This window comes from Lathyrus oleraceus, chromosome 5 (genome assembly GCF_024323335.1).
Source record: "Lathyrus oleraceus cultivar Zhongwan6 chromosome 5, CAAS_Psat_ZW6_1.0, whole genome shotgun sequence".
Classification (NCBI taxonomy): Eukaryota; Viridiplantae; Streptophyta; class Magnoliopsida; order Fabales; family Fabaceae; genus Lathyrus; species Lathyrus oleraceus.
This window is the reverse complement of record NC_066583.1, coordinates 522401214-522421131: the sequence shown is the minus strand read 5'-3', so window position 1 is coordinate 522421131 and position 19918 is coordinate 522401214. Positions and strand designations below refer to the sequence as shown.

At 27.0% G+C, this 19918-nt stretch overlaps 2 protein-coding genes across 2 annotated transcripts; one reads left to right on the top strand and one right to left on the bottom strand.

Annotated features, from left to right (window-relative positions):
* The first annotated feature begins 362 nt into the window (after nucleotides 1-362).
* Nucleotides 363-1202, top strand: LOC127081779 (uncharacterized). The gene has a single exon (XM_051021995.1). The coding sequence runs from the start codon at nucleotides 363-365 to the stop codon at nucleotides 1200-1202; it is 840 nt and encodes a 279-aa protein (XP_050877952.1).
* Nucleotides 1203-1739: 537 nt separating this feature from the next.
* LOC127086006 (uncharacterized) lies at nucleotides 1740-3595 on the bottom strand. Its single transcript, XM_051026648.1, has 2 exons — nucleotides 3428-3595; nucleotides 1740-3075 (listed from the first exon to the last, which is right to left on the bottom strand). Exons 1-2 carry the CDS (start codon nucleotides 3479-3481, stop codon nucleotides 1933-1935), a joined length of 1197 nt encoding a protein of 398 aa, XP_050882605.1. The 5' UTR covers nucleotides 3482-3595; the 3' UTR covers nucleotides 1740-1932.
* Between the last annotated feature and the right edge of the window lie 16323 nt (nucleotides 3596-19918).

Here is a 19918-nt window from a genome sequence, read left to right as displayed (position 1 = left end):
GGAGATGAAGATTGGTCAATTATCCAGACAAGTAGCTGTTTTTCCAAGCTCAAGTGGAGGATTCACCAGTAACATTGTTGATAACCCTAAGAATGATAACCTTAAATATAGGTTTAGGGGCAATTACTGAAAAGGATAAGGAGGAGATAGTTAAAGAACGTGTGGTTAAGATAGAGGAGGGTACAAATCAAGGTGACCAAGAGGAAAGAGGAGACACAATTGATCAACTTATACGCAAAAATTCTCCTCGGGGGAGAACAAAGAAGCAGATCATGACTTAACCAAATCCTCCTTTACCAGATTACGTAAAACCACCGTACCTAATAATTAAAAAGAAAGTGGTTTAAGATGATGAAGCGAGAATGTTTGCAAAGTTCAAGGAAATTCTAGCTACTCTCCGGGAAAGTATTTCGTTCCATGAAATTTTAGAACTAATTCCTAAGTTTGCTAAATTTATGAAGGCGTTACTAAATAGGACGAAAGAGAAAAGGATCAAGGAACATGTAAACATGACCAAAAATAATGATATGGTAAAACCTCAATCCTTACAACCTAAACTAAAAGACTCAGGTAAATTTATGAAGGAGTTACTAAATTGGACGAAAGAGAAAAGGATCAAGGAACATGTAAACATGACAAAAAATGATGATATAGTAAAACCTCAATCCTTACAACCTAAACTAAAAGAATTAGGTAGGTTTACTATTTCCTATAATATCAGTGGGTTCAATATTCTGCATGCTTTATGTGATCTAGGATCTAGCATAAATGTCATGCCACTGAAAACTGTGAAAGAATTAAAAGTGGGTGAGATCACACCGAGTAACATGACTCTTAGTCTAGTTGAATTATCTATTACTCATTCAATTGGTAGCTTACGCGACATATTAGTACCTGTCGACGACTTATTGTTTCCTATAGATTTTGTAGTGCATGATACAAAAGGAGATTCTGGAGGATTTATTATTCTTGGACATCCATTCTTGGCAACCGGGAAAGCAAAGATTGATGTGGAAACTGGTCAACTTATCTTGAAGTCAAATAAAAGGAATGTGGTTTTCAAGGTATATGACTGGACATCTTATGTGGATAATTTGGATACTTTCTACTATCTGGAGGAAAAAGGTAGGAAAGTATACAAAGGAACAATGAGAAAGGAAGTGACAGGTGTGAGGGTATCCTTTGCGCCTGACGTACCTTAGACATGGATTATCAAGCTAGTGATGTTAATAAAGCGTTTGATGAGAGGCAACCCATCAATAAGAATTTATTTTTCCGTCATAGTGAATTTTTATTTTTCTAACCTTGTTAATTTTTGTGCTATGTTGTTGGAAGAGACCATAGGTGAAAGAAGAAAAGAAAGAAAAAGCAAAAGGGAAGAAAATAGAACAAGAAAAGATAGAGGAAAGTTTCATCCCCTGGAATCATCACGTATGATAATTAATTACTTCTTTACAATAACAAAATTTGATATTTATTTATACAAACACAATTAATATAAAGACAATAACACACAAATCACACATGATAATTTTAGAATAATTATACTCTAATATTTTCTGAGTCGTGATATCTCCTCTTCTTAAATATTTGAAAGTTGGATATCTCTCACTAATCTCCATTCCCCTATTTATTTTAAGAATAAACATATTGAATTAATAAAACATAATTGCACCTTTCTTAGAGGTTATACAAATATCTACTAAAGTTGGAAAAAATAAAGAGAGGTCAACTCAATCTTTATCAAATTAAATTAAAGTTTATTTTAAAACACAAACGACTAGTTCATTAAAATGATAACTTGTTTAGTACACAAACAATATCTTACTTAATACATAGAAATAAGATCTTACAGAATATAGAGATTAAAAACATAGGAACAACATGACAAGTTTTTTAAATGACATAGACATTGATTAACAAAGATATGAACTAGTTTCGGGTATTTTTTAACCATCCATCAAGGTAAACTTGTTTGGAGTCAGGGGTGGATTTTGCTTTCTCGACTCGGATATCTTTCAACCATCCATCAAGGTAAACCTGGTTGTTGTCAGAGGTAGATTTTTTTGTATCGGCTCTAATATCTTTCAACCATCCATCAAGGTAAACTTGGTTGGAATCAGAGGAGGATTTTTCTTTTTCAGCTCGAGTGTCTTTCAACCAACCATCAAGATAAACTTGTTTGGGATCAGAGGTGGATTTTGTTTTCTCTGCTCGGGTATCTTTCAACCACCCATCAAGGTATACTTGGTTGGAGTCAGGGGTAGATTTTGTTCTCTCGTTTCGAATATCTTTCAACCATCCATCAAGGTAAACTTGGTTGGAGTCAGACATGGTTTCTGTTTGCTTTGGTCGGGTATTTTTTAACCATCCATCAAGGTAAACTTGGTTGGAGTCAGAGGTAGATTTTTCTTTCTCATCTCGGGTATCTTTTAGCCATCCATCAAGGTAAACTTGTTTGGAGTCAGAGGTAGATTTTGTTTTCTCTGCTCGGGTATCTTTCAACCATCCATCAAGGTAAACTTGATTGGAGTTAGGCATGGGCTTTTCTTTCTCGACTCTGATATTTTTCAACCATCCATCAAGATAAACTTGGTTGGATTCAGAGGTGGATTTTGCTTTCTCTGCTCTGGTATCTTTCAACCATCCATCAAGGTAAACTTGGTTGGAGTTAGGTGTTGACTTTTCTTTCTCAGCTCTGATATCTTTCAACCATCCATCAAGATAAACTTGGTTGGTGTCACCGGTAGATTTTGCTTTCTCAGCTCGATTATCTTTCAACCATCCATCAAGGTAAACTTGGTTGGATTCAGAGGTGTCTTTTGCTTTCTTTGCTCTGGAATCTTTCAACCATCCATCAAGATAAACTTGATCGGAGTTCTGAGAGGATTTGATTTTCTCTACTCGTGTATCTTTCAACCATCCATCAAGATAAACTTGGTTAGAGTTAGCAATGTGTTTTTGACTCTTCAATGGATTTTTGAGCCAACCATCAAGGTAAGGTTGATCAGCTTGTATTTCTTGTACATTCTCTTGCTGAAGTTTGATATATCGGGCAAAGCTTCCTTGTCCATTCTACAATACAATTGAATAAATGGATATTAGTGAGTTATTTTTGGATGGTATATATGATTACAAAAGCAAAATAATGTGTTTTATAAGACACATTATGTTGCCCAGGTGAGACACATTCATTATATATTTGAGATGGATACAAAATGTGAAATAAAAATGAAAGAAACACAATTTTTAAAATTTCATTGCGGCATAGAATATATTATTTTATCAAATCAAATAGAACAACTTGATTGTAAGTGAATGATGAAATCAAATCAAATAAAGATGAGAAATGATAGATTGTGATACATAAATGATGAAAAATATAAGTGTAAAAGATACAAGAATGGATGGAAAGTTAGTAACTTACAATCAACAAGAGCATGATAAAAGGGAGGAGAGACAAAACATCTTTGTGTGTCATTTCTTTAATGTTATGATTTTGTGGGAAAATTGTTTTAATGTGAAAAGATGTATTGAAATGGAAGTGAATTGGGCTATTTATAAGTGAATGAAAAGAAAAACTACATTAAGGACATTAAGGACATTGCGACTTTGGTTGGCAAGATTATTTTTTAAATATTTAATTTAATTTAATTTTTAAATGTTTAGTTTAATTTATAAGTTTATATGTCTATGAAAGATCAATTTACTAAGATTTATTTTTTCCAAGATCTATTAGGTGTGTTGTTTTGAGTTATAAATAAAAAATTTAAAAAATTGTTTGTTTGGTATATTTTTTTAATTAGAAGCTCCTAACTAAATTCTCCTAGTTTAAAATAAATAAAATTTAGAAAAGCTACCGCAATTAGTTTTTTATTTTAAAATTAAAAATGATTTTCTAAAAAACTTTAATAAAAACCTATTAAAATGACAAAGGTGATTTTTTAAATATTAAACAAACATTTATTTTGATAAGTTATTTCAAATAATTTTAAATTTCATAAATTTATTTTAATTTATAATTGAAGTGGTAATTATCATAATCTCGTCTATTGAGTTCTAATATTTGAGCTAATAGTATAAATATTTTTTAGTTGAATTAAAATTTGCATTAACGATAGTTTCAATTTTACAATTAATTAAACTAATTTAATAGTTAATTTTATTAAATGTAATAAATGCAATGAATTAATTTAACAACATCCCCTTTAATTCGGGGTGGGTGTAGGTATTCCGAGACATTCAAATTTAAAGATTAATATATAGACTAAAATATTGATGTTAGTCTTATATTTTTTTTTTATATTTTAATATAAATATTTATTAATTTATTTAATGGTAATTATATATTACAAATTTTAATTTTTGGAAAAAATTATTATTTTAATATTTTATATTTTTTAATAATTATTATTTTATAAAATTAATTATAATGAGTATAATATTTTAATTTTATTATCATCAAATATACACGACATCAAAATTACCAAACATGAAATCTAAATATAGGGATCCAATTAATTGAATTGGAATTTACATTGTGAATCATGAGTCTTCTGCCACCAACTCCTAGGGACTCACTACCTAGCCAACAATGAATCCAAAATACTGTGTTCACCCTTGCATGTTTAAGATGTTCACATGTAGCTAGGGTTTGGGTGGTTATGTAGTTATGCTTACCTAATAGTAAGACTGTGTTGACCTTTGCATGTTTAAGATGTTCACATGTAGCTAGAGTTTGCGTGGTTATGTAGTTATGCTTATCTAATAGTAAGTTAAAAAATTGTAGTTATCTAAAAAGTAATAAATTATTATATTGACCAGTCTAAAGAGAAGATAGATAAGTTACTGCATTTGTTATTATAATCAAATATTATCTAAAACACAATAAATTATAAGGAATATATTTTCATTATATTTATTTTTATTTAAAAAATTAATGATAAATAATTGATTTTAAATATGATGATTGTTTATATCTTTATCTAAGAAAATAAATGATAAAATTTGAATATTCATATCTAAAATTAAATATTTATCTAAATACGTAGGCCAGCCTCATATTTATTGTAAATTTTGTAACAAAGTTTTTAATAATAAAAATTAGAATAATTGTATTCCTACGTTGAATCTTACATCAAATACTTACATTAAATATTGTTTACCGTATTTAAACGATAAATAATATTTTTATTTTTTAAAAAAAAATATTTATATAAAAATTATATTTTTAAAATTATTTTTATAATAGAAATATAAAACTTGTCACAAAACAATTTTATTATTGTATTAACTATGAAAATATAGGTTATAAATCACATATTTCATTTATAATTCATTAACCAGTAAAATACGTAATATTAATCAAATTATGATATTAAAATATGAAATACATAATTTGCTTAATTATTAATTATTATATTTTATATTTTAATGTCAGAATTTGTTGATATTATTTATTTTATTAATAGAATACAATAATAAGTAAAATATATGATTAATCACCTATATTTTTTGATTAATACAATAATAAAATTGGTTAATAACAAACTTTATATTTATATTATAAAAATAATTATAAAAATAAATCAAAAACGAGTTTAAGACTTTTGAATATCTATCATTGATTATTATAGCGCGAATAAAAGTGTAAGAATTATGTTTCCTATTTGCTGAATTAAACCATCAGTTAAGATTAAAGCGAATTAACAAAATTAGGGAACAATAAATATTCGAATCAAACAAAATTACTAAGTTGTTGGTGTAAAATTTGGTGTAGGAATATAAATGCACTAAAAATTATGAGTGTAATATTTGAAATTAAAAAAAATTGAGCTTTATAAGATGCAAAATTATTTAATAAACTCTCTTAATAAATTTAATATTATGATAAATAATATTTAAAATAAGAAGAAATTGAGCTTTTTAAGATGTATAAGTATTTATTAAATCATTATAAATCAGTTTAGTTGATAGTTGTTCAAGAAGGAATATGTACCGCAACAAATGCTGATCCAAACCTGGGATATCTCACTTATTTTCTTTTAAAGGATGAAATTCTAGTCATTAGATTAAAGAAAACAATAACAAAATCTTATTTCACTAGATGAAATCGACTACATATATCAACTTTCACGCTAATATTCTATCCATTACCATATTTTATAGTCATTAGACTATTTAATCAAAATTATTCATAATAAATTTCATTTGATAATTATTTTTTAATAGATAATAAAGTAGATATATTTAATCTTTATTACAACATTATTGTTGAAACATTATTGATATTAAATATGACTTTATTAATTTTAATTTTGATATAATTAATGGATATAAGTATCGGTTCAAGAGATATCAAAGCCTTTGCCAAATTTTTAACAAAGATTTTAATAATAAAAATTATGAGTGTAATATTTAAAATAAAAAGTTGAGCTTTTTAAAATGTAAAACTATTTATAAAATTATTATAATAGTTTATTATTATAATAAAAATATCTACAATAAATAATTAGTTTTTTTAAAATATAAAATTATTGATTGAATTATCATAAATCAGTTCAGTTTGTATTTGTGCAAGATGGGACATCCGATTGCATGGGCACAAATTCGACCCACGACATCTCACTTTTTTATCTCGGGAAATTTCAACAAATAAATTACTTGATCCAAAAAATCATAGGAAATATTGTTTGATATTTATTTTCAATCAAGTATATGTAATCCTTAATGAAACCTTAAACATTATTAATTTTAAGTAAGATTTTATTAACTTTAATTTTATACCGTTAATAGAAGGACTATATTTTGGAACAAATTAATATATTTTCATTATTCTTATTTTTATTTAAATATTTTTTCAACTAATAATAAATATTTGGTTTTAGATGTGATAGAGTTTATATCTTTACCCGAAAAAATAAATGATAAAATCTGAATATTCATATTAAAAAATAACACAATGCACTTAAATACTTAATCTCCTTAACAGATCTAAATATCTAGACCGGCATAATACATATCGAAATTTATTGTAAAATTTTTAACAAAGCTTTTAATTATAAAAATTATGATCGTAATGTTAAAAAAATGAACTTTATTAGTGTAAGACCCCAATTTTGACCATAAGATACCTAACGTAATTTCATCATATGCATTAGCATTGGGATCATACCTTAGCATCCCCTTTACCTCTCTTTTATTGGGTTTGTTTTGGAAGAGATCATCAAGCACCATGTGATTGTATCATACTTCTATATTATCATTTTACTAACCAAAATACCAAAAAAATGTGAATATTCATATCTATCATTAAATATTTATCTAAATATGTAGGCCAGCCTCATATTTATTGTAAATTTTTTAACAAAGCTTTTAATAATGTAAATTAGAATAATGTAGGCCAGCCTCTCTATTTATATTTAAAAAAAAAAATTAAATTGTTTTTATAATAAAAATATAAAATTTATCACAAAACAATTTTATTATTGTATTAACTATAAAAATATAGATTATAAATTACATATTTCATTTATAATTCATTAACCAGTAAATTACGTAATATTAATCAAATAATAATATTAAAATATGAAATACACAATTTGCTTAATTATTAATTATTACTCCATATTTTATATTTTAATGTAAGAATTTATTGATATTATTTATTTTATTAATTGAATACAGTAATAAGTAAAATATATGGTTAATCACCTATATTTTTGTGATTAATATAATAATAAAAGAGATTAATTACTATGCACGGTCAGTGTAAAAGATTTTACACAATCGATTCATCACCATCACCCATTTGTATTAAATCCTTTTATACTGTCAGTGTATTTCAATTAATCTCATAATAAAATTGATTAATAATAAACTTTATATTTATATTATAAAAATAAATCAAAAATGAGTTTAAGACAACGTAAGAAAAAGGGAAGTGACACTCGAATATCGTGTCTCAAAGAATTATTGATTATTCTAGCGCAAATGAAAGTGTAAGAATTATGTTTCTTATTTGCTGAATTAAGCAATCAGTTAAGATTAAAGCGAATTAACGGATTAAGCATATGTTAACACGCAATTAAAATTAGGGAACAATAAATATTCGAATCAAACAAAATTACTAAGTTTTGGGTGTAAAATATGGTGTAGGAATATAAATGCACTAAAAATTATCAGTGTAATATTTGAAATTAAAAAAAATTGAGCTTTATAAGATGCAAAATTATTTACTAAACTCTCTTAATAAATTTAATATTATGATAAATTATTATGATAAATAATATTTAAAATAAGAAGAAATTGAGCTTTTTAAGATGTATAAGTATTTATTAAATTATTATAAATCAGTTTAGTTGATAGTTATTCAGGAAGGAATATGTACTGCCACAAATACTTATTCGAACCAGCGATATTTCACTTATTTTCTTTTAAATGATGAAATTCTAGTAACATAAAATCGACTACATATATCACCGTTCACGGTAATATTCTATCCATCACCATATTTTATAGCCATTAATCTATTTAATCAAAATTATTCATAATAAATTTCATTTGATATTTATTTTTTAATAGATAATAAAGTAGATATATTTAATCTTTATTACAACATTATTGTTGAAACATTATTGATATTAAATATGATTTTATTAATTTCAATTTTGATATAATGAATGGATATAAGTATCGGCTCAAGAGATATCAAAGCCTTTGCCAAATTTTTAACAAAGATTTTAATAATAAAAATTATGAGTGTAATATTTAAAATAAAAAGTTGAGCTTTTTAAAATGTAAAACTATTTATAAAATTATTATAATAGTTTATTATTATAATAAAAATATCTACAATAAATAATTAATTTTTTAAAATATAAAATTATTGATTGAATTATCATAAATCAGTTCAGTTTGTATTTGGGCAAGATGGAATATCCGATTGCAGGGGCACGAATTCGACCCACGATATCTCACTTTTTTTATCTCGGGAAATTTCAACCAATAAATTACTTGATCCAAAAAAATCATAGGAAATCTTGTTTGATATTTATTTTCAATCAAGTATATTAAATCCTTAATGAAACCTTAAACATTATTGATTTTAAATAAGATTTTATTAACTTTAATTTTATACCATTAATAAAAGGACTATATTCTGAAATAAATTAATATATTTTCATTATTCTTATTTTTATTTAAATTTCTCAAATATTTTTTAAATTAATAATAAATAATTGGTTTTAGATGTGATCGAGTTTATATCTTTACCCGAAAAAATAAACGATAAAATGTGAATATTCATATTTAAAAAATAACACAATGCACTTAAATACTTAATCTCCTCAAGAGATCTAAATATCTAGACCGGCATAAGACATATTGAAATTTATTGTAAAATTTTCAACAAAGCTTTTAATTATAAAAATCATGACGCTAGCATTTAAAAAAAAATGAACGTTATTAGATGTCAAAATATTTATTAAACTCTCTTAATAAATTTATTATTATGATAAATGATATTTAAAATAAAAATAAATTGATCTTTTTAAGATATGTAAATATTTATTAAAGTATTATAAATTAGTTGCTAACTGTTCAGGAAGAGATATTAAACTGCAATATCTCATTTATTTATTTGTAAGGAATGAAATTTTAGTCATTAGATTAAACAACAACAAAACCTTAGTTGAGGTTGCTACAATGATAAACTACTTTTCCGTCAATATTATATCAACCACCATATTTTATAATATTTAATCAAAAATATTCATAACAAATTTCAATTGATATTTATTTTTTAATTGATAATAAAGTAGATATATTTAATCTTTATTAAAACACTATTAATATTAAATATAATTTTATTAATTTTAATTTTGATACAATTAATGAATATAAGTACGGGTTCAAAAGACATAGACGCCTTTGATAAAAAATTTAACAAATATTTTAATAATAAAAATTATGAGTGTAACATTTAAAATAAAAAAGTTGATCTTAAAAGATATCAAATTCTTTATAAAATTATTATAATAGTTTTAGATTAATTAATATGCACAGTTAGTATTGTATTGTTATTATGCGTTGGTATACAACATATAAAAGGAGACGTCAATCTTATTGGTACACTATAGTCAATTGAATTGACCTTTCCTCTTATGTGTTATACACAAGGATGGAGACAAAAAATTTGAACTGTGAGGGCAATATATTAATATATAAATTTATTTCCATTTATTTTTAAATCATAAATATATATTATATTTACTTTTTAATGAAATTTATCTCTAAATTTTTTTTTATTAATTTTCTAAATTTTTTGTTTTTATAATTTTTTAAATTTTATTATCAAAAAAAGTATTTTTTTATGCATTTTTTATGAGATCATAATATTAACATAAAATCCTATAAATCTATTTTTTTAAAGATTTATGGGGAAATTGTTTGAAATTATAAAAAAAATCAATTTGAATATATTTAATCTGACATATTTTAATTTAATTGGTGAAAATAAAAAATTCAAATTAATTTTTGGACAATATCCTAAATAAATATTCATATACTTTATTATTTTTTCCTAATTTTTAATAATATCTTCATAATAATAATATTATTTCTATTAATTTAAAATATAATTTTAATTAAATATATTATTTAGATAAATTATATATATATATATATATATATATATATATATATATATATATATATATATATATATATATATATATATATATATATATATATATATATATATATATATATATATATATATTAAACATAATAGAGAACATGTCCCCATACTTATACACGTCCCTCCGTCCCTACTGAAACCTTAAATATTATTTATTTAAAATTAATAGCATACCTTAATAAAGTTTAAATAAATAAAATATTATTTAAAATAAATAATATTTAAGGTTTCAGTCATGTAATATTTTATCTAAATAATCTATTTTTTTAAATAAATATTCAAAATAATTTAAATTTTCAACTATTTCTCAAAGTAATCCAATTTTAAAATTCACTTTCAAAATAAATTAGAAATCAATCCAATTCGTGTCGGTGTATAACTAGGGACTGAGGGACGTGTATAAGTATCGGGACATGTTCCCCTATTATGTTTAAATAAAAATAATACATATAAATATATATATATATATATATATATATATATATATATATATATATATATATATATATATATATATATATATATATATATATATATATATATAATTTGTCAAGACAATATATTTAATTAAAATTATATTTAATTTAATAGCATACCTTATTATATTGTTGTCGTCTACTATCAAATTTTTTACCAATAAGTCACTATTTGAATTAAATAAATAAATAAATACATATATATATATATATATATATATATATATATATATATATATATATATATATATATATATATATATATATATATATATATATATATATATATATATATATAATTTGTCAAGACAATATATTTAATTAAAATTATATTTAATTTAATAGCATACCTTATTATATTGTTGTCGTCTACTATCAAATTTTTTACCAATAAATCACTATTTGAAATTTTATTAGTATTTAATTCTTTAAATTCATCTACACCTTTGACTTCTACTATTTTTTTTTTTAATGTTTATATAACTGGTACATTGTTAACTTATTTATTTAATAAACGTTAAGCAATATTTTTAAATTAACTTTTAAATTATTTTTATAAATTTACCTAAAATTCCCTTTTATAATTTAATTAAAATTTCAACTCTCTTTTTTTAATTTCAAATTTTTTATTCAAATTTTTTAATTGACATTACTCTAAATAATATAGTAAAACAATTTTCACAATAAACAGAAACAAGAAGAAAAAAAATTCAAAAATAAAATAATTGATTAAATATAAATGATTTAAATTAAAAGTAAATAGAATATAATTTTATCCTTTTACAATGCTAGAGAGGACGATCATAGAAGTAACGATTAATGAAGACGATCAATTAATATATTTTATACTCTCATATACACAGTTTACACTGCTTTTTTTCATACACCGTAGCCACACCGTATATTACAACAAGCAAAATGTTGAACCTAAGTAAAACAAATTAATAAAATAATAAAACTAGTATATTTTATATATACATATACAGCGTAGGTGTTAAAACTGGTGTACATATATCTTTTTTGTTATCTAATCTATTTAAATTTTAATGGGTTGAATTTGTCGTTCAACCCTCGTTATCATTGTCAAAATTGACAGAATCTGACTCGTTCATTTAAAGGTTGTGTTTACGGTGTTTTAAATAAAAATTATTTTTTTATAATTTTTTTATGATATAAAAAATTTAAAATAATTCAAATTAGATGAAATACATCATATAATATTTAATAAAGTTCATCAATACGACATAACTCTCGATAATAGTATAAAATTCTACGTAAGGTGAAAATAAAGCAAAATGAAAATAAGAAACAACATTTATTCTTAGAATTATATAAATTAATTGGTCTAATAGTGTTATTGATAGAGAATATATTTTTTTACAAAATTATAGTTAGTAGTGAGATATCAATTTTATATTTTTATTTAAAATAATAATAAAAAAATAAGAAATTACAAATACATCATTAACGGACTAGGCCAAAGGGTCTGCGGATTGAGAAACTCAAATCTCATATCCAAACCAAAATTATTCGAATTGTTGCGGGTTGGATTAGATATATCCGTAAATAAATAAATTTGAATAATTTATGGATTGGTTCGGCTTAGGTCAGCAGGTTCGCGAGTCCATCTCCACCCCTAATCTTATATACTGACTGATCCATGAGATAAAGAGATGTGGTAAATTTATGAGTAGTTTAATATTTTATACTCATATATTCAGCCTTATTTATTGTCATTTCGTTGAAAATGAAAAAGGAAATAATAATAATGATAGTGATAATATTAAATAATCTTGAATATTTTGACAAATAATGTTATTAAATATTATTGAATATAATAGATAAAAGAGAGAAAAAATGAAGACCCTTGTCTAGCTTACCTCGTCTTTGAATATGGTATGCTAACTATTAATATGCTAAAGCCTCTTTATCAAAACTAAACAAATCAATTATAGGGTCGGATAACTATTAAGGAATTTCTTATCTCATCATATGAAATGGAGAAACACTCTATACAAAATTTGAAATGTTCCTCCAATTTTAAAGATGCATCTTCGAACACACATTTGTATCACCTTATGAGACACTAAATGAGTGTCACCCTAGAGCAAAATAAAATTTTATTCCAAAGATACATCTCCGAGTATTTTGAATAAATATTGATATTTAAGCAATGTCGTGGATATTTCAAAGATGCATCTTCAGAAGTTTGGGGATGGATTTTGAAATATAAGTCACTTTTGTACAATTTTAGATGGAAGAAGGTCAAACATACATTGAGTGACAATTCAACGGTGTGGTCTCCTTCGTATTTTGAATATGTTGACAAAAAAATTCCGGACTCGCCTATCGTACCCTAAATTTGCCTTCCCTATTTCATCTTTCAACTCAATTTATCAACTTGAGATTCATCTGCACCACATTCATATTTCATTCATATGCATCATTCATTAATCATAGATTCAAAGCTTGTGGCATGCAAATCTAAGGTTTGTTGATGGGACATGGCTCTTCATAGGCTCATCATGTGAGGGGAAACCATAATTTCATACTCTTTTAAACTTTGATTCAAAAAGGTTACAATCACGACATTCATTTATGCATTCAAACCCTAATTCACGACTTTGTTGTCTTTCGGTCTCACAAGCTTTCATCTTGTGTTTGCTGGAAACCCTAATTCATTTGGGAGAGGTGTTTGACTATCATATTGTGCATGCCTACTGGTTTGAAATTGTACGTAATTCAGGTCTTGGTTCAAGCATCCCTATGTGCATCACATTTAACTTTGCATAGGCCATTAACTCAAGACTTTTGGTATGGTAAAATGCATAGACCTATATGCCCGATTCACTTCATTCATATGACGTAGATGATCAAGGATGATTGATCCATTTAAGACTTAGTTCCATTGGTTCATTCTTTGTTGCTTAAGAAATCTCAGGGTTTTACTAAGAAGAAAGAGGTCGAGACCAGTGTCGTGATAGTAAATGTCTACCCTCAAGTTCAAGCACATATCGCTCATGTGCCATACTACCCTTATCCGTACATTGTCGCTACTCAATATCAGCAACCTGCATACCAACCGTAGTATCAACAGCCTCCACAGGCTCTAGTTTCTCAGAATCAGCAAAATAGCAGAAACTAGAGTCAAGGTCAGGGCAGGCGTTATGATAGAAAACGTCCTCAGCATGACCATATCCCTGTATCATACACTCAGTTACTGTCGTATCTTGTCCAGTAAGGGGCAATTGCGCCAAAAGAGACTCCGCCTGCAACTCCTCCCTAAAATCATAAGCATAATCCTAATGTGTCTTGTGCATTTCATGTCGGATACATAGGGCATTCTACAGAGGATTTTTTGGTCCTCAAGGCCATAGTACAAGAGTTAATTGATCATAAGGTTTTGTCCTTCTCTGAGGCAAGACCCAATGTCACAACCAACCTATTGTTAAACCACTGTGGACAGATAGTGAATGCAGTTAATGGCGAAGATTGCTTAGATTCAGTTGATTCTTCAAAGAAGTACTGATGCTAGCAATATCATATTGATTCAATCATATATCATTTGTAATCTTTTCTTGTTTGTTAATTGTTGTTCATTTGTAAAACTTGTCTGGTTTTTCAGATGAAAATAATAATGAAATAAATGTGCTTGTTTTGCTTAAATTCATTCGTGTTCACTCATATTTTATTTTATCAGTATCAAATTGTTTGTCGAACAAAATCAAAAGAGAATGATGCAATTAAAAATACGCAAGATCGCTGCATGTATGCTTTTGAATAAGATCATGTTGATGATGTAAGGCATTGTTCAATCCCTAAACACAGGAGATATAAGGAAGATAATCCCTAGTCAACCCATTTGGATGTTGTAGTAGGAGTTTCTTTCTTTAACACATAAAATCCTCATGCTTAACTAGGGTCAGGGTATTCTTTAGTTAGTTTAGACTTGCATTCAAATTTCAGAAGGAGAATATCTCATCTAGTGATCAATCAGATCATATCCCTCTCAAGAGGATAGAATCACAAATCCAGGATGGTTATCCCTTACCATTCAAAAGGAGTGAGATAGTCACGACCCGTGCAACAAATCGAGAAAGTCATGTCACACGGTTTTCTCTAGTACAAAAAGAAAAGATGAAACAAAATTAAAAGACCGCTAAGTCAAAAGCTTGAACACAAGATTGACTTATATGTGTGTGTTTGGGGTGAGTCCGAAGATGCACCTTCGAACTTCGAAATGTGTGAGCATTTTTGTATTTTTCCTCTAATGCCCTAGTAATATATATGGTGCATTAAAAAATGTTCATGAATTAAGGGATTTGGTTAACACACTCTTAGGATTGTTTTTCGACCCTCGTGAAAAATCAAAACTATCTTTAGAATTCAGAAATAAATCTTTGGACACACCTAAAACACACACAATCGATTCATTTTTGAGTTATGAATTTAATTCGGAAATGCATCTCCTTAAATATTAACGGAGGTGTATTTTCAGAACCTACTAAACCACAAAGAATTGCATAAACCAAACAGAGGCAGAAACAAAGATAAATTACATTGATAACATGAAAAATGAAATATTACATAGATAATTGTTAACATAAATCGAACTTTGCATTTGAACATCAAGATGGATGTTTCAACATATTTATAATATCTTTTATCGATCTCGCAATCATCGCATCCAACTTGATCAAACATTTTGTTTTGTAACGGTTAAACGTATTTCACATAACTCTTAAGTCTGCATCCGTCTTCAGCTTAAAGTTGTTGAACTGAATCTACCATTCATTATCAATTGAGAGTGAACCTTACTTAAGTTTCACAATTCTTCTATGAACTTAAATGCAATTGAGGACTCCACGTCGTTGGGGTCATATTTCATGGAGACTCATAATGCGTCTAAAAATACATTTCCAAAAATATATTTCATGTAGAGATAAACAATTCCCTTATTAAAGGTCTCTAAGAGGAATTGAAATAAATATATTTAAAAAATTAGTATTATACTTATTTAAGGAATAAAGTTTTCTAACCAAAAGAATTGTTCCCTAATTTTTTTTGTGCCTAATTTATTTTGCTAACAAAATAGAGCCCTGATTATATTTCACTAATTTTCATTCATCTCTCAATTAATATCTCTCATAACCCTCATTAACTCTCAATTAATGTAATTCATATCAATCAATTTTTTTTTTGAAAATTTTGTATCTAGACTTGGGACCAACTAGTTTAGTGAATTGCTAATTTCAACTTTAAGTGTTAGAAAAGTACCCTATAAAATTTTTTAAATAGTCTTTTGATTCCAAAAATGCATCTTCATACGCACCTTGGGCCTCACTAAAACACGTCTCAACTTGTTGATGTTTTTTATGTAATTCAAGTGGTGTAACCGGTTACCTCGGGTAGGTAGCCGGTTATAGCAAGGTCTGAAGTTCAATCAAGTAGCAAAAATGTGGAGTTTTAGTAGGTGTAACCGATTAACCATTTTGGTGTAAACGGTTACCACTAAAGCTGATTTAATTCAATGTCAGATGTAACCGATTATCCACTTTTGTGTAACCGATTACAAGCGTAATATTTTGATTTTTTCTGATATTTTACTTGGTCAATTCAGTTCCGAATTGTGTTGTATTTATTGTATAAGTGTTTAGAATGCACGCTAATCTAAGGTTAATACAATAATAATCTCTCATCCTTAATTCTCCTCTTTCACACTCCACATCCAAAGTATCTCCACCATTGTTTTCCAAACTTGTGGTGTCTTGTTCCAACATTTGACATCAAGAGTCTCGTTCAGATCCACAAACACCTAGTCTGTAACATGAATTATGTTTCCAAATGAAAGAATCCCTCCAAACCTACCTATCCTTGATGCGAAGAATTATGATAAATGGTGGAAGGAAATGAAGATGTTGTTTGGCTACCAAGATGTTCTTACAGTTATTCTTAAGAGAAAATAGTTGTCCCCGACCTACTTTGTGTCTCCGTAGGGAAATTGGCCTGGCAATGAGGGTAGAGGGAGGAAACTGCTCAAGTGAGCTTGAAGCAACAAAGGCAGTGAGTTTAGTTCACACGCGGGGAAGAACGTTTATAAGAAGATCCAGGAAGATAACTTTTTTTATAATATGTTCTCAAAAGTAAAATGAGCTATGAGAAAGAGCAAGAATCTCAAGAGATTGGCTGAACTTAACCTAACTCGAGTGACATGGCGGTTGATCAAGGGATACCGGAAAGAGGCAAACAATATATATATATATGTGTGGATAATACTAACTTGTGCCCCAAGGGCACATGTTAAGAAACCCAAAAATAGAAAATTTGTATTGAAAATATAAATAAAATTATTAATTATAAGTTTCTAATCAATTCAATACACAATTTCCAAGAATTTTTTTTCTATATTGATCTCTTAACTTGTGTCCTTGGGGCACAAGTTAGCGTTACCATATATATATATATATATATATATATATATATATATATATATGTATATATATATATATATGTATATATATATATATATGTATATATATATATATATATATATATATATATATATATATATATATATATATGTGTGTGTGTGTGTGTGTGTGTGTGTGTGTGTATGTGTGTATGTGTGTGTGTGTGTGTGTGTGTGTTTGGGGTGAGTCCGGAGATGCACCTTCGAACTTCGAAATCTCTTGAAATCTGTGAACTTTTTTGTATTTTTCATCTGATGCCCTAGTAATATATATGGTGCATTAAGAAATGTCCATGAATTAAGGGATTTGGTTGACGCACTCTTAGGGTTGTTTTTCGACCCTCGTGAAAAATCAAAACTACCTTTAGAATTCAGAAATAAATTTTTGGATGCACCTCAAACACACACAATCGATTCATTTTTTAGTCATGAATTTAATTCGGAAATGCATCTCCTTAAATATTTATGGAGGTGTATTTTCAGAACCTACTTAAATATTTAATTCGAAAATGCTTAAGTATTACATAGATAATACTTAACATGAATCGAACATTACATTTGAACATCAAGATGGACGTTTCAACATCTTTATAATATCTATTATCGATCTCGCAATCATTGCATCCAACTTGATCAAATATTTTGTTTCGTAACGGTTAAATGTATTTCACATAACTCTTAAATCTACATCCGTCTTCAGCTTAAAATTATTGAACTGAATCTTCCATTCATTATCAATCGAGAGTGAACCGTATTTGAGTTTCAAAATTCTTTGATGAACTTAAATACAATTGAGGACTCCGCGTCGTTGAGTCATATTTCATGGAGACTCATAATGCGTCCAAAAATGCATTTCCAAAATTTAAGTGGCATTTTCAAATTTTTATAGGATGGTTTTCCAGCACTTATGTAGAGATAAATAATTTCGTAATTAAAGGTCTCTAAGAGGAGTTGAAATAAATATATTTAAAAATTTAGTGTTATACTTATTTAAGGAATAAAGTTTTCTAAACAAAAAGAATTTTTCCCTAATTTTTTTGTGCCTAATTTATTTTGCTAACAAAATAGAGCCCTGATTATTATCAGTAAATTTTAGTAATTTTCATTCATCTCTCAATTAATATCTCTCATAACCATCATTAACTCTCAATTAATGTAATTCATATTTATCAATTTTTTTTTTGAAAATTTTGTATTTGGGCTTGGGACCAACTAGTTTAATGAATTGCTAATTTCTTCTTAAGTGTTGGAAACATACCCTATAAAATTTTGAAAATACACTTCTGAATCCGAAAATGCATCTTCGGACGCACCTTGCGCCTCACTAAAACACGCCTCAACTTATTGATATTTTTTATGTAATTCAAGTGGTGTAACCAGTTACCTCGGGTAGCTAACTGGTTACATCAAGGTCTAAAGTTCAATCAAGTACCAAAAATGTGGAGTTTTCGTAGGTGAACCGGTTAACCATTTTGGTGTAGACGATTACCATAAAAGCTGAATTACTTCAATGTTAGGTGTAACCGATTATCCAGTTTTATAATATTTTTAATTCAATGTCAGGTGTAATCGATTACCACAAGCGTAATATTTTGATTTTTCGTGCTATTTTACTTGGTTAATTCAGTTCCCAATTGTGTTGTATCTCTTGTATAAGTGTTTAGAATGCACACTCATCTAAGGTTAATGCAATAATAATATCTCCCCCTCAATTCTCCTCTTTCACACTTCACATCCAAAGTATCTCCACCATTGTTCACCAAACTTGTGGTGTCTTGTTCCAAAATTTGACATCAAGAGTCTGGTTCAGATCCACAAACACCTAGTGTGCAAAATGAATTATGTTTCCAATGAAAGAATCCCTACAAACCTACCTATCTTTGATGCGAAGAATTAGGATAAATGGTGCAAGGAAATGAAGATGTTGCTTGGATACCAAGATTTTCTTAAAGTAATCAATAATGATGTTACTCCTCTTGTTCAAAATGAAACAGAGGCGCAACAAGCAACACATAAGGGAAGAAGAAATAGTTCAAAGTGCTGCTCTTGATCCATCAATGTGTTGATGGCGATAATTTTAAGAAAGTTGATGATTGTGAATCGTCAAAGTAAGCGTGAGAGATCTTAAAGAAGGCATGTGCATGGGTTGACAAGGAAAAGGTGGTGAGGTTACAAACTCATAAACGTCAGTTTGAATTGATTCAAATGGAGGAAAAAGAGACAATCAACGATTTTGCAATGAGAATCACTCGGTTGGTGAATCAAGTGAAGGGA

Excerpts from the sequence above, each read along its gene's own strand:
- LOC127081779 (XM_051021995.1), top strand. The coding sequence starts at position 363 with ATGTTTGCAAAGTTCAAGGAAATTCTAGCTACTCTCCGGGAAAGTATT.
- LOC127086006 (XM_051026648.1), bottom strand. The coding sequence starts at position 3,481 with ATGACACACAAAGATGTTTTGTCTCTCCTCCCTTTTATCATGCTCTTG. Across the intron at positions 3,076-3,427 it reads TTATCATGCTCTTGTTGATT|AATGGACAAGGAAGCTTTGC; the intron begins GTAAGTTACTAA and ends ATTGTATTGTAG.